We start from the raw sequence: 22994 nt of genomic DNA, 5'->3' as shown, positions 1-22994 counted from the left end.
TTTTTTTTTTTTTTTTACAGCAATATGTTAAAAAAAAAAATAGTGCTTACAAAAATACCTCGTGGGGGGAACAGCTGACAAACAAATGCAGAAGGTGCACGTCATTTGCATAAAATGCAGCAGTTACTTTTAAAAGTTCTTGTTTGAATGTCTGGCTCCCCATACAAGCTTTGTGGCACTGGGCAGGCTCCTTGAGGTTTCTAATCTCATTTTATCTGTGTGTGGTATGGCAATGGGGATCATGATGACACTGGCTTATCTCACTGAATCATTTTGAGAGTTTAATGATGTATTACAGTGTTTTGCCTCATCTCACAGGAAAAAAATGTATTTTATATCACAACCTATGAGCATCTCAAACAGAAGTTTTTTGCAACAATAGTTACCTTAGCATTGGGAATATACTTTGTCATATTTTTGTTCTATTCCATTTCATTTTTTAAAATTGGCAGCCATGACCAGTAGTTTGAAAAACACTGATATATAAGCATCCATAATATGCTTAAAACTTGCCACATACATTTCCATTTTAACAAGAATCTGAAGTAAAAAGAATTGAAAATTTGCTAGGCAATGTTTTTCAAATGCAGATTTTTTCCTACAATCATTAATTATTATTATAATAATCGTGATAAATTGTTTATATTTTGACTTGTTTGCTAGCCAGTATATTAATTATTTAAATGAAATAAATCCTTAGAACATTTTGGTAGCTTTTCGATGCTCATAGACTATCCTTTACCACTGTAGCATTCATGTGTCATGGTATCTTACACTCACGTTTGCCAGCAGTGGGCAACAACATTGAGTAAGTCATGGTTCTTGTTCTGGATAAAAGAGAATTAGACGTTTCACAGAAAACTGTACTGTGAGTAGATTTAGTTACAGGCATATGTTCAAAGTACTCTGGATATAAAGCATGCTTAACTTTGTCTAGGTTTGGGACTGGCTTCACAAGACATCCGTTTAGCTATTAATATGACTGTGAACTCTCTTGTAGGTTGAAACTGATTTTTCAACCCCAACATCCAGAAGAAAAACTGCATTTAGCAAAGGTAATATACTTACATGTATATTGTATAAAACTCAGTTCTGTTATGCAGATGGTACTAAAATTAATTGTTCTCAAGTAGACAGACCTACCACTTGGTTTCTTATAGTTGTTTTCAATTTCATTGAACATACTTTTAAAAATGTATTAAGGCTTTTTATTAAATTTCTCTTTGCAGATTTAGGAGATAACTCCAGTATTGGAAAACTTTTCACAGATGCTATGGAATCTTTAGATGAAGAGGAGAAAGATTACTATTTTTCCAACTCCGACTCTGCATAGTAAAGATGACAACATATCATTTCTAGGACTTTCACTATAGACAATGTATTTGTATTGTCATTTGGAGTACACGTATTTTCTTTGTAATATGGTAGCTTCATATGAAAAATGTAGACTCCTTTCAAAGATTTCAGGTGTTTGTATGCAAAGTAAAATTTTCCTGTATAGAATATTCCTCATTGTTGCAGCTTACTAAAAATGTAAGGAAAATTGCTTATGTAGCTATTTGTAAATTTTGTGAGATTAAAATACATATACATAAGTTTTTTATAAGCATGTAAGTCTGTTTACCTAGGAAAATTATGTTCCAAACAATTTTTTTAATTTTGCTATTGTTAAGCAGGGGGAAATGAAAGACAGATTGTTCTAGTGGCTACTGAGTTCATGAAAACTTTAAATTAGTATTTGTCACTACTTGGTATATAAGCCCAGAGTTGATCTAATGTTTAAATTACACATTGAAACTATTTAAGATACTTCTCTCCTGAAACCTATGTAATTTTAATTTATTCCTTTTTTAGTATTTTATTAGGTAGAATCAGAGAATGTATTTTGTTGCTTTCTTAAAGTTTATTTACATATGCAGACACAGTAAAAAACTAGATTAAATTCCATTAATAGATCCACCAGTGCAGGAAATCAAGTTAACATGTTGTCATAGCAAGCATCCTTTTCCTTTCACTGACAGCTCCTGTAGAAATAAATTTTTTTTTAGCACAATTCTTTTAGCTTTTTCTGCTGTTGCTTTAAAATTTTACAGAATATTTTTTCCTCTGGGTATAGTACATGTTCACCTACCTCTTCTCTTCAATTAGATTTTTCAAATAAAGTTAGTTCTTTTATAATATTTATTTTTTTGTTGTCTTTTAAACTACTGGATCATAGAAAGAAAACAAAAATTTTGTTACTGGCCCAACTTTTCTTTAAAAATACCTGAACTTTTAAGAGAAAATAGTAATTTCTTGTTTCTTAAGTGAGTAATAATCAGCAGTTATAGGATTTATAGCAACACAGGATTAAAAAAGAATAGTGCAGTTGGACCAAGATCATTCTCTTTTAAACTTGATTGCTTCTACCACAAAGTCTGGGTAGATGCAGGTGGAACAAATAAAAGGTTTATTTTAGAGTGGCTCTATTAAATAGTGTAAAACTCGAGTTGCCAATATTAAGTATAATACTGTGCTGCTTGAAGTTAGTGGATAGTGTTTTGGAGTTAAGAAGGTGGTCAAATCCCATAACGGGAAATAAAAAGATAAATTTGAAAAGGTGTGGATTTGACTCTATCCAGAAGTTTGACCCCCTAGCCTCCATATTCTCTGTGTCCTATAGAATTCCTTCAGCATCCTTCCTGTTCTATACTACCGCACCCCCCTGCCAGCTACCTGGTTTTAGTCCCATTCTTTCCATAAGATAAACTATTAATATTTAAGGCAACTTCCAAAGAACACTTAAAAGTGGAAAAGAAAGACTTCAAGGACTCAAGGACTGAAATGATAAAGATGGATTGACTAATAGGGCTAACATTGAAGGTATAGAAGGAGGCTACTGCAGGCCTAAATATGGAGAGTTTTCTACATAGCAAGCATAAATAAATGAAATCCTCTTGGTTATGTCCCTCACACCATGTTAATTTACATAATATTTTGTCTGCTGGGTAGACACAAAGAGGGAGTCAGAGTACATGGTGTCTACATGGGAGGTCCTGCAAGGTGGTCACCCTATGTAGGCTAGTGCGAGGTTGCCGAGGGACTGTGCTCCCTGCGTTCAGCTGGGGTGGAGCACCACCATCTGTCCCTACCCACATGCACCATCGACAGACTATGCAACAGGAGCAAGAAGCAGCAAAATGCAGCACACCAGAACCGGAAAAGCCCCTTTTCCTTCTGACAAAGCTTAGCATCATGTGTACTATAAAGGAGGAATGCTCAAAAAGTCCAATCTGTTGTAGGTACTAAAGAGGGAATGTGCATCTGAGAGGTAATAAATTGATAGCTGTACACTAGCCAGCAACAGAGTTTCTTATCTCTCTGACTTTGACAGAATTGGACAACATACACATGAGATCAAATGCTTTCAGAAGATTTGAGAGTTTATTCTATCTTTAAGGGGCCGAGTTCACAATTAGAATAACTGTTTTTGGTCTCTCTTTATCACTATAAGAGAGTGAAAAGAGAACTGAATCTAGTACCTGGATTCTGGTTCTAGATTTGTCAGTCTAAACTTGAATCAGTCACTTGTTTCTGGCCTCACTTTCATCATCTGAGAAGAAAGGAAAAAGAAAAGGGATTTAAGTTAGATGAGCTCTGAAGTCCACACAAGGTCTAAGTTGAGGAAAGCTCTCTGCTGTGAGGGTGTTCAACTACCCAACATTAAAAAAGAAGAAAGAAGGCAACCAGAGAATAAAGGGCTAAACTGGAGGAGGGAGGGTGTCCATGATTAAAGGCTGCTGTAGCACTAGACAGACTAGAAGGAAGGGCCTCAGATGTTTCAGATGTAAACATCTTAAAATATTAATAGCATTACCACAAACACAATGGGTGAAAATGAAAGTCGACATTCAATAGCTCACCTATACACTAAAAATAAATTGTCCAGATCCAAGTCGATATATCACTTCTTTGAATATGATATTTCAACAGCATAAGAAATACTTTGGAGTTCATATTAATAGGGTTTGACTGTACTTAACTGGGACACCTTTGGGAAGGTATTCAATTTTCTACTTTCCTAGTTACTAGGGCATTTATCTCACAACAGACCTAACCTTAATCTAAGATGTATTTAGACTCAGTACATTTAAAATATTCTAGATATTATAGTTTATAAATAGAAGAAACTGTTAATGACCACTAAGTTGGCAGCAGTCACAGACACATCAACCTATCACACTAACAAATGACAACAGTGCATTAATCTTTGGAAATTTTTCAAAATATATCTTAGCTTTTACTTTCTTAAACTGAACAGCACCTTTTTTTATTCAATAAAAAGTTGTTTCATAATCTAGTTAATATCAAATGATCACTGCATATCAGAAATGGTTTTCTTTTCAATAATTTAATCTATACAAATAAAAATGTACAATATATAAAATATCTTTACGAGACAAGGAAATATTCTCTTATTTACATAGTTCACACAGCAATGCTTACTGAAGTGCACTCGGTATCTTAAGAGTTCTTTGATCACTGCTTCTTGAGCCGTGTGATCATGCGTCGGACTTCAGTCTGCACTGGTTAAGACTGTCTGGTAACATTTGCATGTCAAATACATAATGAATATAGGCATAGATCTCCTCGGCCTTTCGATGTGTTACTTGTGCATACATGGAGATTTCTTGAGGTGAGCTGAAAAATCAATTGGACAAAGAAAAACATTACAGTAGAATTTTGACTTTAATAATATTTAATATGATCACCTTAAGAACACCAGATACAAAAGCCTTTAGCCAGAGAAAATCATTTTCTGCCTAAGCATTCTATACCCAGATGATACGTCTACAGGGCTAAATAAAATAAAAACTTATTTGTTCCCTTTAGTTAAAATCATGTGCAATAACCACAACTTCAACATCTTTCATGGGCCTTTGGTTTAATTAAAAAGAACCTATTTTCCAAAAGCTTCCTTTTTCAAGGATTATGATTATCAAAAATTAGTAACATTCTTAAAATTTTTCTAGGTATAGAATTGAACAGCTCAGAAATGTTAGAATGTAAGGTCAAATATAAGTGCTGTTTTGTGTTTATCTCCCCATAGGGCTCTAAGCTCCTCAAAGGCAATGCCTATCTTTTTTCATTCATTCTTTTTTTCTTTTTCCATTAATGTCCTCGGCTTCATGAAGTGACTGATACATGTTGACAGGCATATTCACTGAATGAAATAAACAAACACTATCCCTCTTTTTTTTATCCCTCTTAATTTTTTGAAAAATTTAAATTTCCTATGGAATGCTTCTATGAATCATTTAAAAGTAACAATTTAAAAATATTATTAAAACAGGCATACCTGTTAGCCATTTTTTTCACTGATGAAAACTGGTGGCACATATTTAATGCAGTTATATAACTTACATTGGGAATACTTAGATAAAAATGAAGTACGTTCCATTTACTACTGTTCACTACCGTTGGAACATGAATACCAACATTCTTTCTTTGTTCCACTAAAGACAGTTCCTTTAGCAAATCTGCGGTTTCTTCTTGGCAGGAACTGAAAAGAATTCGGATTCCAGCACTTATTAAGGCAGTCAGCAGGCTGTCATAGCTCTTTGTTCTCCTAAACATCCTTGAGGTGTCTCCTAAATATTTCATAATTAGGAAAATGCAAACTTTAGTAACTAATATTACGTAGAGTTGTTAATATACTTTATATTATTAAAATCCCTAGATCTACACCATTGGGCCAATCAGTGCCACATTATGCTATATTAGAAACCCCACAGCTAAAGTTCTAAAGAAAATCTCAAACATGTGAGATAAAATAGGGAGAACTGTCTTTATGAGTATCTTGAACTGGAATCAACACAGGAGGATGAAGAGGCAGGAGAGAGCTCATATTTCCAGATAATTTATTCCTGAGGCCACAACCGTATTATTCATCTCTAATTCCTTATACTGCTAACACTGAAGGGACTTGTTAAGCTGAACTCCTTTAAAAAGTATCTTATGTATTTATTCCAAAGAGCTATTCAACAAATATCCTACACACTCATTTTAATCTGTCATCTCTGACTCATTAATTTACTTCCTTACCGTTCCTGGTCATTTTTCCCCCATAGCCTACCTACCATCATCATTATGCCAAAAAAAAAAAAAAAATCTTTTCCATAACTTTTGACCTGTTACTTTCCTCTTTCTTCTGAATTAATCTCCCTTATAAAGGCTAGATTGGCAAAGAGAGTATTACAGAATTTTAGCACTGGGAGGATCTAAGAGATCACCTAATTGAAATCCCTCACTTTTCTGATTAAAAAGAAAAAACAAAACAACTGACCTCTTCTTACCTCTCAAAATCTGCTGCTTCTTTTATATTCAAAACTGAATAAACGGCACCTCTAACCTACCTGCCTAGTCACCCAAGTAACAAAGTCAACTCAAAGTAATTCTTGACTTCTCCCGCCCACTCCTGTTAATCCTGCCTCCTAAATATCTCCTGAATCCTCCTCTTCCCCAACTGCTGCCTTATAGAAGGCCCTCATCCATTCTGGGGCTTCTGAAGAAGTCTTATGATTGGTCCACTTGTCTACAATTTTTTACCCTTTAATTCTCATAAGCTGCATTGAAACACACTAATGGAATTATGTAAATATGTAAACATCCATAAATCAAGTATTTATATTTAAGAGCTTCCTTACAGCAGAAAGATAAACTAAATAACAGTCAAGTTCTTTTATAGTCTTATAAACACACTTTTAAATACAAACCTGTTTTTTCTCTGTCCTTTTCCACAATCATACATATTCTTTCAAACATGCTTTGCAGGTGCTGGATCTGGTCAATGAGCTTGTTCTTATTGACACTATTTAACATCTCAGATTGAGACCTCCTTTCCACCACCATGCGGTTACTCACTATGTAATCACAACCATTAAGAGGACAAACCTCTACTTCTAACCCATGAATTGCTCTTAGGGAAGAAATTACTTCTGCGCCTGAAGCGATTTCACGACTATCTACAAGAATACGGGTTCTTGTTCCTTCCTGTGGAAGTCTAGAAGTATGTATCCCAGCTAAATATGGTCTTGAATTGGAACAACATGCCACTGAAGTGCTGGAATCCTCCAGAGTGCTACCAACCTGAAAAAGTAGAAAATATCAATCACAATCAGGTTAAATACATCCTAACACCACAAGCTTCTCACATCGGAAGTTGACTCTCCTTACTGACAGATCATGCTCTTCTCCCTAGCCTCAACATGACGAAAGTGACTACAGGTGAAGGAAAAAGCCACCACTCTGATGACTCAAAAAAATTCAAGCTTTCGCTAAGAATAGAAAGATGTGAAGAAATGGGAGAAAAATCTAAAAATGAACAGAAATTAAGTACTAAAAAAAGGGAAACTGAGTTATGATTTTTAGCCTAAAGAAAAAACAATGAATGGATGGTTAAATAATCTTAAAACAGAGTAGAGTTCATCTTGGAAAATTAAGAGAATACCTAAGATATTATTGACAAAGAATTGGAAGATTAAATAACCAGAATGTCCCTCCAGCTGAAAATAGCTAAAACCACTAAATCATGTTTTGTTTTTTTTTTCTTAAGTCTTTTAAAATGCATAACTGGACTGCCAAGAAAGTAAGGAATCTAGGTAAAAAACAAAAGTGAGAATCCTGGAAATCAGGCAAGCACAAACCCAGGTTTCCTTTGCTAAGTGTCTGGCAAATCCTGTTGACCATAAGCTCCTCTTCTGAGAAAAGCACTGTGCACAGGAAATATGTGAAGTGCTGGGCCTCCCACTCCCTGCCAAAAAAGGGGCAAGTAAGAAATAAATCTATTCTATAGAAGCAGAAAGCAAAAAAACACTTCTCAAACTTGATACTAGGTAAACAAACAAAAACTCCAAACCCATTGCCAACGAGCTGATTCCAACTCACAGCAACCCTACAGGACAGAGTAGAACTGCCCCATAAGGTTTCCAAGGAGTGGCTGGTGAATTCAAACTACCGACCTTTTGGTCAGCAGCAGAGCTCTTAACCACTGTGTCACCATGGTTCCAGTGATACTAGGTAGAAGGGGAAAAAAAGTCTTTCAGAATTTTTATCTGTCAAACTGGCCCTCCAACCCTCACGTGGGTTTGCAGACAGAAATACACAACACCTGTGTAATCCACAAACTTCAAATAATTCAGAAATGCTCTCACAAAGAAAATGTAAAGACTCTATAAGAAAAGATGTTTTCAATTTTGCTAAGATAAGAAAAATGCAAATGGAAACTATATCTAGACACAATTTTTCACTGTATACGTTGGCAATAGTCTCTGTTGAGGAGGTTTTGGGGAAAATTAGGGCATTCGCATACATTGCTAGTGGGAATAAAAAATGATAAAACCCATATGGAGGGGAAGTTTGCAATATCTGGCAGAACTACATATGCATTTACCCTTTTACCCGGCAACCTCACTTCAAACAGGCCATCCCAAAGCTACACTGTCAAAATATAAAAAGAGATGCACACGGCTACTTGCTGTAAAACTATTTAAAGAACGAAAGACCAGAAACAACTCAAACACCCATCAATGTGGAACTGTTGAATAAATTATGTTACAGCTACACAATGAAGAACTATGCAGCTGTAAAAAGTAATGAGGAGGCTGGCCGGAAGCGTCGCGAGGCGGGATCACGAGATGGCGGACTAGGTGGACGCTACCGCGGATCCCTCTTGCAACAAAGACTCGGAAAAACAAGTGAATCGATCACATACACAACAATCTACGAACCCTGAACAACAAACACAGATTTAGAGACGGAGAACGAACAAATACAGAGAGGCAGCGATTGTTTTCAGAGCCTGGAGCCAGCGTACCAGTCAGGCTGCTTCATTAACATCCAAATAGCCTGAGCCAGAGGGAGAACTCTGATAGGGATCTGACTGCATTTTTTTTTTTAGCGGATTTTCTGGAAAAGCTAGTTTCCCAGCGATGGCTCGGAGACAGCAGCCCATATCAAACCACATAAAGAAGCAGACCATGACAGCTTCTCCAACCCCCCAAACAAAAGAATCAAAATCTTTCCCAAATGAAGATACAATCCTGGAATTATCAGATACAGAATGTAAAAAACTAATTTACAGAATGCTTAAAGACATCACAAACGAAATAAGGCAAACTGAAGAAAAAGCCAAGGAGCAAACCGATAAAACTGTTGAAGAACTCAAAAAGATTATTCAAGAACATAGTGGAAAAATTAATAAGTTGCAAGAATCCATAGAGAGACAGCATGTAGAAATCCAAAAGATTAACAATAAAATTACAGAATTAGACAATGCAATAGGAAGTCAGAGGAGCAGACTCGAGCAATTAGAATGCAGACTGGGACATCTGGAGGACCAGGGAAACAACACCAACATAGCTGAAAAAAAAATCAGATAAAAGAATTTAAAAAAATGAAGAAACCCTAAAAATCATGTGGGACTTTATCAAGAAGGATAACTTGCGGGTGACTGGAGTCCCAGAACAGGGAGGGGGGACAGAAAACACAGAGAAAATAGTTGAAGAACTCCTGACACAAAACTTCCCTGACATCAAGAAAGACAAAAGGATATCTATCCAAGATGCTCATCGAACCCCATTTAAGATTGATCCAAAAAGAAAAACACCAAGACATATTATCATCAAACTCGCCAAAACCAAAGATAAAGAGAAAATTTTAAAAGCAGCCAGGGAGAAAAGAAAGGTTTCCTTCAAGGGAGAATCAATAAGAATAAGTTCAGACTACTCAGCAGAAACCATGCAGGCAAGAAGGGAATGGGACGACATATACAGAGCACTGAAGGAGAAAAACTGCCAGCCAAGGATCATATATCCAGCAAAACTCTCTCTGAAATATGAAGGTGAAATTAAGATATTTACAGATAAACACAAGTTTAGAGAATTTGCAAAAACCAAACCAAACCTACAAGAAATACTGAAGGATATTGTTTGGTCAGAAAACCAATAATATCAGATACCAGCACGATACAAGGTCACAAAACAGAATGTCCTGATATCAACTCAAATAGGGAAATCACAAAAACAAACAAATTAAGATTAATTAAAAAAAAAAAATACACATTAACAGGGAATCATGGAAGTCAATAGGTAAAAGATCACAATAATCAAAAAGAGGGACTAAATACAGGAGGCATTGAACTGCCAGATGGAGAGTGATACAAGGCGATATAGAACGATACAAGTTAGGTTTTTACTTAGAAAAATAGGGGTAAATAATAAGGTAACCACAAAAAGGTATAACAACTCCATAACTCAAGAAAAACGTAACGACTCAACTAACATAAAGTCAAACACTATGAAAATGAGGATCTCACAATTTACTAAGAAAAACATCTCAGCACAAAAAAGTATGTGGAAAAATGAAATTGCCAACAACACACATGAAAAGGCATCAAAATGACAACACTAAAAACTTATCTATAATTACACTGAATGTAAATGGACTAAACGCACCAATAAAGAGACAAAGAGTCACGGACTGGATAAAGAAACACGATCCATCTATATGCTGCCTACAAGAGACACACCTTAGACTTAGAGACACAAACAAACTAAAACTCAAAGGATGGAAAAAAATATATCAAGCAAACAATAAGCAAAAAAGAGGAGTACCAATATTAATTTCTGACAAAATAGACTTTAGACTTAAATCCACCACAAAGGATAAAGAAGGACACTATATAATGATAAAGGGACAATTGATCAGGAAGACATAACCATATTAAATATTTACGCACCCAATGACAGGGCTGCAAGACACATAAATCAAATTTTAACAGAATTGAAAAGTGAGATACACACCTCCACAATTATAGTAGGAGACTTCAACACACCACTATCGGAGAAGGACAGGACATCCAGTAAGAAGCTCAATAGAGACACGGAAGACCTACTTACAACAATCAACCAACTTGACCTCATTGACTTATACAGAACTCTCCACCCAACTGCTGCAAAATATACTTTTTTTTCTAGCGCACATGGAACATTCTCTAGAATAGACCACATATTAGGTCATAAAACAAACCTTTGCAGAATCCAAAACATCGAAATATTACAAAGCATCTTCGCAGACCACAAGGCAATAAAACTAGAAATCAATAACAGAAAAACCAGGGAAAAAAATCAAATACTTGGAAAATGAACAATACCCTCCTGAAAAAAGACTGGGTTATAGAAGACATCAAGGAGGGAATAAGGAAATTCATAGAATGCAACGAGAATGAAAATACTTCCTATCAAAACCTCTGGGACACAGCAAAAGCAGTGCTCAGAGGCCAATTTATATCAATAAATGCACACATACAAGAAGAAGAAAGAGCCAAAATCAGAGAACTGTCCCGACAACTTGAACAAATAGAAAGTGAGCAACAAAAGAACCCATCAGGCACCAGAAGAAAACAGATAATAAAAATTAGAGCTGAACTAAATGAATTAGAGAACAGAAAAACAATTGAAAGAATTAACAAAGCCAAAAGCTGGTTCTTTGAAAAAATTAACAAAATTGATAAACCATTGGCTAGACTGACTAAAGAAATACAGGAAAGGAAACAAATAACCCGAATAAGAAACGAGAAGGACCACATCACAACAGAACCAAATGAAATTAAAAGAATCATTTCAGATTATTATGAAAAATTGTACTCTAACAAATTTGAAAACCTAGAAGAAATGGATGAATTCTTGGAAAAACACTACCTACCTAAACTAACGCACTCAGAAGTAGAACAACTAAATAGACCCATAACAAAAAAAGAGATTGAAACGGTAATCAAAAAACTTCCAACAAAAAAAAGGCCTGGCCCGGACGGCTTCACTGTAGAGTTCTACCAAACTTTCAGAGAAGAGTTAACACCACTGCTACTGAAGGTATTTCAAAGCATAGAAAAGGACGGAATACTACCCAACTCATTCTATGAAGCCACCATCTCCCTGATACCAAAACCAGGTAAAGACATTACAAAAAAAGAAAATTACAGACCTATATCCCTCACGAACATACATGCAAAAATCCTCAACAAAATTCTAGCCAATAGAATACAACAACACATCAAAAAAATAATTCACCATGATCAAGTGGGATTTATATCAGGTATGCAAGGCTGGTTTAATATCAGAAAAACCATTAATGTAGTCCATCACATAAATAAAACAAAAGATAAAAACCACATGATCTTATCAATAGATGCAGAAAAGGCATTTGACAAAGTCCAACACCCATTTAGGATAAAAACTCTTACCAAAATAGGAATTGAAGGAAAATTCCTCAACATAATAAAGGGCATCTATGCAAAGCCAACAGCCAATATCACTCTAAATGGAGAGAACCTGAAAGCATTTCCCTTGAGAATGGGAACCAGACAAGGATGCCCTTTATCACCACTCATATTCAACTTCGTACTTGAAGTCCTAGCCAGGGCAATTAGGCTAGACAAAGAAATAAAGGGTATCCGGATTGGCAAGGAGGAAGTAAAGTTATCACTATTTGCAGATGACATGATCTTATACACAGAAAACCCTAAGGAATCCTCCAGAAAACTACTGAAACTAATAGAAGAGTTTGGAAGAGTCTCAGGTTATAAAATAAACATACAAAAATCACTTGGATTCCTCTACATCAACAAAAAGAACACCAAAGAGGAAATAACCAAATCAATACCATTCACAGTAGCCCCCAAGAAGATAAAATACTTAGGAATAAATCTTACCAAGGATGTAAAAGACCTATACAAAGAAAACTACAAAGCTCTACTACAAGAAATTCAAAAGGACATACTTAAGTGGAAAAACATACCTTGCTCATGGTAGGAAGACTTAACATAGTAAAAATGTCTATTCTACCAAAAGCCATCTATACATATAACGCACTTCCGATCCAAATTCCAATGTCATATTTTAAGGGGATAGAGAAACAAATCACCAATTTCATATGGAAGGGAAAGAACCCCCGGATAAGCAAAGCATTACTGAAAAAGAAGAAGAAAGTGGGAGGCCTCACTCTACCTGATTTCAGAACCTATTATACAGCCACAGTAGTCAAAACAGCCTGGTACTGGTACAACAGGCACATAGACCAATGGAACAGAATCGAGAACCCAGATATAAAGCCATTCACGTATGAGCAGCTGATATTTGACAAAGGACCAGTGTCAGTAAATTGGGGAAAAGATAGTCTTTTTAACAAATGGTGCTGGCATACCTGGATATCCATTTGCAAAAAAAATAAAACAGGACCCATACCTCACACCATGCACAAAAACTAACTCCAAGTGGATCAAAGACCTAAACATAAAGACTAAAACGATAAAGATCATGGAAGAAAAAATAGGGACAACCCTAGGAGCCCTAATACAGGGCATAAACAGAATACAAAACATTACCAAAAATGATGAAGAGAAACCCGATAACTGGGAGCTCCTAAAAATCAAACATCTATGCTCATCTAAAGACTTCACCAAAAGAGTAAAAAGACCACCTACAGATTGGGAAAGAATTTTCAGCTATGACATCTCAGACCAGCGCCTGATCTCTAAAATCTACATGATTCTGTCAAAACTCAACCACAAAAAGATAAACAACCCAATCAAGAAGTGGGCAAAGGATATGAACACACATTTCACTAAAGAAGATATTCAGGCAGCCAACAGATACATGAGAAAATGCTCTCGATCATTAGCCATTAGAGAAATGCAAATTAAAACTACGATGAGATTCCATCTCACACCAACAAGGCTGGCATTAATCCAAAAAACACAAAATAATAAATGTTGGAGAGGCTGCGGAGAGATTGGAACTCTTATTCACTGCTGGTGGGAATGTCAAATGGTACAATCACTTTGGAAATCTATCTGGCGTTATCTTAAACAGTTAGAAATAGAACTACCATACAACCCAGAAATCCCACTCCTCAGAATATACCCTAGAGATACAAGAGCCTTCACACAAACAGATATATGCACACCCATGTTTATTGCAGCTCTGTTTACAATAGCAAAAAGCTGGAAGCAACCAAGGTGTCCATCAACAGATGAATGGGTAAATAAATTGTGGTATATTCACACAATGGAATACTACGCATCCATAAAGAACAGTGACGAATCTGTGAAACATTTCATAACATGGAGGAACCTGGAAGGCATTATGCTGAGCGAAATTAGTCAGAGGCAAAAGGACAAATATTGTATAAGACCACTATTATAAGATCTTGAGAAATAGTAAAAACTGAGAAGAACACATACTTTTGTGGTTACGAAGGGGGGAGGGAGGGAGGGAGGGAGGGAGAGGGTTTTTTATTGATTAATCAGTAGATAAGAACTGCTTTGGGTGAAGGGAAAGACAACACTCAATACATGGAAGGTCAGCTCAATTGGACTGGACCAAAAGCAAAGAAGTTTCCGGAATAAAATGAATGCTTCAAAGGTCAGCGGAGCAGGGGCAGGGGTCTGGGGAAAATGGTTTGAGGGGACTTCTATGTCAATTGGCAAAATGATTCTATTATGAAAACATTCTGCATCCCACTTTGAAATGTGGCGTCTGGGGTCTTAAAGGCTAACAAGTGGCCATCTAAGATGCATCAATTGGTCTCAATCCACCTGGAGCAAAGGAAAATGAAGAACACCAAGTCACACGACAACTAGGAGCCCAAGAGACAGAAAGGGCCACATGAACCAGAGACCTACATCACCCTGAGACCAGAAGAACTAGTTGGTGCCCAGCCACAATCGATGACTGCCCTGACAGGGAGCACAACAGAGAACTCCTGAGGGAACAGGAGATCAGTGGGATGCAGACCCCAAATTCTCATAAAAAGACCATACTTGGTGGTCTGACTGAGACTAGAGGAATCCCGGTGGCCATGCTCCCCAGACCTTCTGTTGGCACAGGACAGGAACCATCCCCGAAGACAACTCATCAGACATGAAAGGAACTGGTCAGCGGGGGGAGAGAGATGCTGATGAAGAGTGAGCTAATTATATCAGGTGGACACTTGAGAGTGTGTTGGCAGCTCTTGTCTGGAGGGGGGATGGGAGGATAGAGAGAGAGGGAAGCTGGCAAAATTGTCACGAAAGGAGAGACTGAAAGGGCTGACTCAATAGGGGAAGAGCAGGTGGGAGTACGGAGTAAGATGTATGTAAACTTATATGTGACAGACCGATCGGATTTGTAAACGTTCACTTGAAGCTTAATAAAAGTGAATAAAAAAAAAAAAGTAATGAGGAATACATGTGTATATATATAGAGAGAGAGAGTCCCAGGATATACTAAGTAGAAAAAGGAAGATGAAGAAAAGTTTATTTATTTAAGGGAAGATTAGAAATATAAATGTACTGAATTATATATTTCCAAAAAATTTTTTAATTCTTATCTTTGTGACAGAGGGAACAGGATAAAGGTGGCAAAATAGACATCTTTGAATATATTTTAACTTGGAGTCATACAAAACAATTAATTTGAAAAGGATTTCTAAAAATTAAAACAAATTAACCTTTGCGGGTATCAGTTATTAGCATAACCAGAGAGAAGTGATTTGACTATATATCCCTAGTGGGACATGACTTAAAGACAAAAAGAACTGCCACAAAAATACCGTAAATTGTTTAAACTGTTTTCAGTAACCATACTGTTGATTTTAACAATGGTACTGTTATTCTGAAACTGATATATGTGGTTTTCTGAATAAAACAATTATGTAATATTCTAATTGTATTATTCCAGATATTATTAATATGGGAGAAAGGAGATTCAAATATAAGATTAAAGTGGTAAAGTGAAAACCCTGTATTGCCAAGTTTGAAATATCAAAATGAACTCATGATGTATTTTCTTTAATGAGTGCGTGTGTGTGTGTGTGTGTGCGTGTGTGTGTGTGAGAGAGAGAGAGAGAGAGAAAGAGAGAAATGTTTTCTAGCTCTGGCCACTAAAAAGGCCTAGAAATAACAACCCAAACCAGTATCAAAGAGCACCAAAATCCATTTCCCACTAAAAGGGACCAGGAAAACTTGGAGAAATAGATGGCTCCTGGGCTAGGGTAGGGAATGTTCAAGATAAGCCTGGTGTATCTTATCGTACTGCACAGCAAAGACACTGAGGCACTCTTAGCACTCAGAATGTAGGCTCCAAATACCATTTCCAACTAAAAGGAACTAAGATAACTTGAAGAAATAGCTGCTTCCAAGACTGAGAGAAGAAATGTGTAAATGGGCCTGGCACATCTTATGAAACTATATAGCAAAAAAACTATCAAAGACTACAGGGTCATGTCAAAAGCACTTAGAAGCCACCTTGAAAAGGGTGTCACTGGCAAAATTTGGGACAACTTGAACACTAAAAAGAAAATAAACTATATTAGATGAAAAACACTATGTTTAAATCCATGAGTTCATTATGTTAAAAAAACAAAAGTAACTGTTGGAGGATGCTAGTAAATAAAATCATTGTTTTAAAACTAATAAGGAGAAATAAGCAAGTATCTGTCCTGCTTTTCCTATACAAAACTACTGCGTAACCAAATAGTAGACAAGGGGAAGTTTTTTTTATAGAAGTATTCCACCTTATAAAAGGAGAAATGATGAAATTAGAATATCATTATATGGAAACCTTAATGAATTAATGGATCTCTGCTTTAAAATTAACAACTTCTAGCATTACAAAAGATAGTCAACCAGACTATATGCCTCTTGATAGAGAAATATACCATGAAGTAATCTTAAAAACAAAACAACATTAAAAAATACAGAATACAATTAAGCCTCTATATCTAGATTTACAAAAAATTACAGAAGATAAAGGTTATACACCACCACGGGGTTGCAATCAGCAAAATCAGGCCTGTGGAAAACCTAAATGATAAAAGGCATGGTTTGTAAAAAGGCATAAATGGCAAGGGAATTAAAAAAAAAAAAAAAGATATGGTGGAGACTCCTACAAACTCACTGTTGTTGTAAGGTGCTGTCTAGTCGATTTCAACACATAGTGACCCTGTGTGACAGAGCAGAACTGCCCCACAAGGTTTTCTAGGCTGTAATCTTTAAAGGAGATCGAAGGTCTTTTTCCCATGGAACTGCTGGGTGCATCCAAACTGCCACCTTTTGGTTAGCAGCAGAGCGCTTAACCATTGCACCTTGTAGACACCAACAATAAATCTTAGGAAATGCAACTTCCATGAAATACAGCACAATTCTAAAATAATGGTAATGATTTATCTCATATGCTGAGTTAATTTTTACTACCTTAACAAAGATTAGATATAGATCTTTAATTTACCCTTTACTTTTGAAAAAATATTTTTACTGGGTATAGAATTCAGGGTTAACGTTTTTTCTTTCAGTACTTTAAAGGTATCACTCCATTCCTCTGATGAGATGTCTGCTGTAATTCTTATCTTTGCTCTGTACGTAATGTGTCTTTTTTCTCCAGCTGCCTTCAAGATTTTCTCTTTATCTTTGGTTTAGAGCAGTCAGCTGTCTGAATAAGTTTGTTTGGTATCTGTCATTAACTTTTGAAATTCTCTGCCATTATCTGTTCAAATATTTCTTTTGTCCTGTTCTTGCTCCTCCTTAATTCCAATTACATGTTAGACTGTTAGATACTCTCCCACAGTTCCTGAATGCTCTGCTGTTTTTTCACTCTTTCTTTTGTGTTTTAGACCGGGTATTGACCTAGCTTCAAGCTTGTTGGTTGTTTCCTTGGCTGTGTTGAGTCTACCAAGAAGCCTATTGAAAGCATACATCGTCTCTCTCTTTACCTCTCTTTACCTCTCTTAATATTTCTAGCATTTCCACTTGGTTCTTTTTTATTTTCTCCATCTCTCTTATAAAATCCTATTTGTTCATGCATGTTTGTCTAACTTTTCCAGTAGGGCCTTTAATATATTAATCATAGTTACTTTAAATTTCCTGTTAATTCCAACATCTGGGTCATATCTGAGTCTGGTTCTTGAAAGTGTGTAGTTTCTTTTTCCTTTGCTTTTGTGTGTCTCATAATTTTTGGTTGAAAGCCAAACATCTTATGTGAGACTGTAGTGACTGAGGCAAATATTTATGCCCAGAAATAGGTATGTTTTTTCTTTTGCTAGGTCTTTAACATGTTGGATTGAATCAATCTATTCAAAAGTTGAGTTGTGCTTGGTCTTTGTTATTGCTATGATTACTCGAGATACACCAGAGACTTCAAATTCCTCTAGTTTTACTGTGTATTTAGGCTACAGACTGAGTTGCCAGATGATTTTTCTAAAACGTTAGGCCTTCCCTATGACCCTGTACCTCAGAGAGGTTCTCTCCCATGCTCTTGTTCCTTCCCTCCCCTAGCAATAGATGATTATTTATTATTCAGTGCTTGCTAGCCTGGTGGGAAGGAGTGCTATGGGTGGAGGAGGGGAGAGATTTTTTCTGTTATCCTGGTCCAGCCTCAGTCTTGGACAGCACCTGGGTCTCTGGGGTAGGGCCTTCTCAGAGATCCTACCCCCAGTGATTGGGGATCTCTACTGGTCTGAGCCCAAAATGTTTTCCTGCCCCTCCCTCAAGTGTGAAGGCTGTTTTTCTTCTACCCTTCCCTCTCCTGCAACGGATCTTCACCTATGTCCTGAAAGTTACCGGGTTTGCTGTTTTTCCCTCAGCCACTTAAGACTTTTGCTCCATAAGGGAGATAGAAAAGAAAGAACTAGGTTAGGTTTGGTGCCTTTTCCACAGTAGCTGCTGGTTCTTTACCCCAGGCTTACACCAGGAGAGGCTTTCTCTGATCCTCAGTCTTTCTTGTGTGTAGCTGATTAATCTGTGGAGAAAAGCCTGTGGGTGGTTGTGAATTCCTCTTGTGTCTGCAGCTTCCAAGGGTTCTATTCTCTCACACTAGTCCATTTTCTTTTGCAATTCACTGAAGTTTTAGCTGAATTCTTCTTACCAGATGGCACGGTGCCCAGTAACTGACCCAGATCAGCAAGTCACTCATTGGAAGAATCTGTCGTTCCTTAGCTATCAGGCTAATAAGTTGCCCTGCAACCTCAGCTTTGTAACAGTTTCAAGGAAAGTTATAATTTTGTAGATTATCTGACTTTTTCTTGTAAGGATGGATCAGCACTCTTTCTAGCTTTCTACATCATAAAGACAGGAGTCCTAATTACTCAGAAATAATTTTTTTTAAATATACTCACTCTTTAATTTCAAAAAAGAATAAATGTAAGGAAGGAAGAAATGGACAGTACATAACCAAAAGAATATACTGGAAATATTTAGTAAACTATAAAGAAAACAATTGTGGATGCATAAAAAGTTATATTTTCATATGGCAAAACCACTATAAATAAAATAAAAAGGCAATGACAGACAAGGAAAACTGTTTGCAATATAAATGGCAAAGCAAATGTTAATATTTTTAATATCTAAATGTTTTTGACAAGGTATTTAGTCTATTTTTTGTTTGTCCAAATTTACCTCAAATTCTTTCCTCTCCTAATACAAAGTGAGATGAATCTAAGACATGTTTCAGTTAAAATCTATTTATGCTTTTTCATAGTCCTCAAAGTATTATTAGCCTATACCTATAATTTTTTTTTTTTATATATATAAGGAGTTAGAGCATACCAAAGTAGAAATATTCTTTAAAATGATAGTGGTTACTGGTTTTCAAGGTATTGTTTACACATTACCTAACTTAATTCCTGGGATTATCTTTATACTACAGATGAGAATATTGAGGTTCAGAAAAATTAACTACTTTCTCATTCTCCAATTTATTATAAAGATTTAATCTAGTCAACTTTAAGAAATAACTGCAAAAAAAAGAAAAACGCTGTGGATAATTTAGAACCAGAAACACCCATTTGAAGAGGTCCATTGTGTGGACACTGTGGAGCACGTTATAAAGGCAGAGTGCACTGAAGCACCCTGGGAATAAAAGAGAACTACAAGTCTGTGCCTCACTACTGGATGAGGGAATGAACCAATATTTACAGTTAAGGGATTCCTATTACTACGACTTTAATTAAACCCTATTTTAACAAAATTACTGGAACTATTATCCTGAGACCAGAAGATCTAGATGGTGCCCGGCCACAACCGATGACTGCCCTGACAGGAAACACAGCAGAGGACCCCTGAGGGAGCAGAGGAACAGTGGGATGCAGACCCCAAATTCTCATAAGACCAGACTTAATGGTCTGACTGAGACTAGAAGGACCCTGGTGGTCATGGCCCACAGACCTTCTGTTGGCCCAGGACAGGAACCATTCCAGAAGCCAGCTCATCAGACATGGATTGGACTGAACAATGGGTAGGAGAGGGATGCTGGTGAGGAGTGAGCTACTTGGATCAGGAGGACACTTGAGACTATGTTGGCACCTCCTGCCTGGAGGGGAGATGGGAGGGTAGAGGGGCTTAGACGCTGGCAAAATGGACACGAAAAGGAAGAGTGGAAGGAGGGAGCAGGCTGTCCTATTGGGGGGAGAGTAACTGGGAGTATGTACCAAGGTGTATATAAGTTTTTATGTGAGAGACTGACTTGATTTGTAAACTTTCACTTAAAGCACAATAAAACTTATTTTTAAAAAATTACTGGAACTAGAAATTCCTAAAAACTGAAAAGGCGGTTTAGTGATTCTTTCAGGAGTAACAAAATAGGAAGAAGGTGGAAACTGGACTAGTTAGTAGCCACTCTAGAAATACAAACTTAAGGAAAGCTATTTGGTATCTCCCCCATCCCATCCTTTCTCCCCAGCAATGAGATTAGTGCATTACTTACCTGAAAGCCTTTATGGAGGGGGAAAAAAGTTAATTGAAGAACTAGTTCTGAGCATATAACTTTTGTTAATTTTATCTTGCAGAAAGCCCCATTTTCTCCATGTCCTTTTTAAATAAAATCAGCAGGTTTCCTTACAGTGTTATTGACACATTTTTAAAAATTAAAACCTAAGCGTCCTATGAATTATTCATATAATTTAGTGCGCTATTTTCTTGTTTAAAGAATTTCATCACTAATTTTTCTTTGAACTAGTTTTTTAACAAAAAAGTTAAAAAAAAAAAAAACTTTTGATAAACATGAAAGCTTTTTTCCTTAATTTGATCCATACCTTCAGTTGAACTGGAAATTTTCCACAGTCTTTCTGTGAATCAATAGCGAAAGATGGTGAAGTAGATCCAATTTTATTACGGCTCTGAGGCTTGAAGTCCAAGACTTCAGAAACTGTATCTTTTAGATTAAGTGGTGTCTTTTGTATCTGCTTGGGTGATTGATTAACAATTGGATTAGAATGGACCTTGGACTGCAACAATGACCCAGAAGGTGCTAAATTCAAACAATGGTCCTGTTGTTCATTCTTGTTAACAGTGGTTGGGTTAACCACAGTATTGAAATCTCTTTTCTTATTTACATTATTTTCCTCCTCGCTTGAATCATCTGGTAAAATAATTCTGGAAAATTTCTTTTTAGAAAGTGCACAATTTTGTTGGATCTTCATTTGTTTTAGCATTACTGCACGCCTAGTCTTATATTTTTTACTTCCATTTGCAAAGCAATCTTCAGTTATTAAGTTAAAATCAACACACACTTCTTCTTCACCTGATTGGCTTTTACAAGACTCTTCTTCATCAACACAAAAACTGTCCTCCAAATACGTTTCATCTTGCTCAGGAATCTACAGGAAAAATATAGGTAAGAGTATTTTAAATTTCTTCTCATATAATCAACATGCATTTAACATATCCTTTCAAGTGCATAAGACCTTCACTAGTATCTATCTTCCATACTTTATTTAGTTACTTGTTCAACTAATATAGTCTGAGTATATTTTTTACAGAGGAAAAGAGGCAGTTTGAGGATAAACAAAAAGAATAATCTACCCTCTAGGAATTTACAATCTACTGCAGGCAGCCAGAAAAGTAAACAATAATCAATAAACAATGTGATAAGTGCTATATAATAATCTGTTGCCACTGGGTCAACTCTACTCGGAGCCCATATGTTACAGAGTAGAACTGCTCCATAGCGTTTTCTCAGCTGTGGAAACAGAGAGCCAGGGCTTTCTTTCACAGCACTGCTGTGTAGGTTTGAATCGCCAAACTTTGTGTAGTAAACCAAAACCAAACCAAACCCGTTGCTGTAGAGTCGATTCCAATTCGTAGTGTCCCTTGAAGACAGAGTAGAACTGCCCCATAGGTTTTCCGGAGTGCTTGGTGGATCTGAACTGCCAACCTTTTGATTAGCAGCCGTAGCTCTGAACCACTATGCCACTTCAGTTAGTAGTCAAGCACAAATTGTTTATACCACCTAGGGACCTTGCTATACAATAAAGTACAATGGAAATACAGAGATATGAATGACCATATTACCAAGCTGAATGTGGCAATTTATAAAAAAACAATACTAATATCAATATGTTATCTATAAATGATAATCTGTAATTTTTAGAATAACATTTTTATGAAAAAATTAAATTGTCAAGATAGTTAACATATAAGAATCAAAAATTTAACTTATAGATGATAAAATTCTATTCACTTTCTTTACAAGTATTCTAACTGGAAAAAAATTAATAGCACATTCTAACTCATTCAATTAAAGACAGGATAATTTGACAAATTAGGACTAAAAGGGATCTTGAAAATTCATTTAGTTTATCTTCTTGACTCTTATCTTTCTGGGCAGGACTTATCCAAAATAGCTCTGATAGTCCAGTTTTAGAAACAAAATGGAGGCTTCATTAATAGGAACATTTCAACATCACCATCAAGAAATTCTCCATTATATTTCTATAGTTCATACCTGTGAGAAAATGTTTATGTTATGTTTCTTATGAACCATTTTGTACCGATTGCTCATCAATGGACTGCGTAAAGATTTCACATAAACAGCTCTCATTTCAGAATCTGTGTAAAGATAATAAAAATTTAAGAGAGTGAAACAGCAAACCAGCTTTGATGTAATCTATAATTTTAAGGTATAATAAAATAGTAAAATTACTTAAAT

General features: G+C 36.1%; 2 protein-coding genes across 10 annotated transcripts in view; one reads left to right on the top strand and one right to left on the bottom strand.

The window, feature by feature from the left end:
• Positions 1 to 1348, top strand: part of MIS18BP1 (MIS18 binding protein 1) — a 48189-nt gene extending 46841 nt beyond the window's left edge. The window contains exons 16-17 of one of the 2 annotated variants that reach the window (XM_010588615.3): positions 1001 to 1055; positions 1230 to 1348. In XM_010588615.3, the coding sequence (XP_010586917.2) occupies positions 1001 to 1055; positions 1230 to 1333 (159 nt within the window). In that variant the 3' untranslated portion in view covers positions 1334 to 1348. Of the gene's footprint in view, positions 1 to 1000 lie in introns of both variants that reach the window. The other variant, XM_023546136.2, reaches the window with a different exon arrangement.
• The window catches only part of FANCM (FA complementation group M), a 75554-nt gene that overhangs the window by 6060 nt on the left and 46500 nt on the right, over positions 1 to 22994 (bottom strand). For 4 of the 8 annotated variants that reach the window (XM_010588614.3, XM_023546132.2, XM_064292417.1 and 1 more), the window contains 5 exons: positions 22791 to 22894; positions 21100 to 21663; positions 6756 to 7128; positions 5339 to 5630; positions 3684 to 4680 (listed from right to left, as the gene is read on the bottom strand). In XM_010588614.3, coding sequence (XP_010586916.2) covers positions 4542 to 4680; positions 5339 to 5630; positions 6756 to 7128; positions 21100 to 21663; positions 22791 to 22894 — 1472 coding nt within the window. In that variant the 3' untranslated portion in view covers positions 3684 to 4541. Of the gene's footprint in view, positions 1 to 1914; positions 2025 to 3096; positions 3593 to 3683; positions 4681 to 5338; positions 5631 to 6755; positions 7129 to 21099; positions 21664 to 22790; positions 22895 to 22994 lie in introns of those variants that run through there. The other 4 variants (XR_002785299.2, XR_010323153.1, XR_002785300.2 and 1 more) reach the window with 4 other exon arrangements.

This window comes from Loxodonta africana, chromosome 10, assembly GCF_030014295.1.
Source record: "Loxodonta africana isolate mLoxAfr1 chromosome 10, mLoxAfr1.hap2, whole genome shotgun sequence".
Taxonomy (NCBI): Eukaryota; Metazoa; Chordata; class Mammalia; order Proboscidea; family Elephantidae; genus Loxodonta; species Loxodonta africana.
Note: the sequence above shows the minus strand (reverse complement) of the source record. Positions and strands in the feature narration are given on the sequence as shown.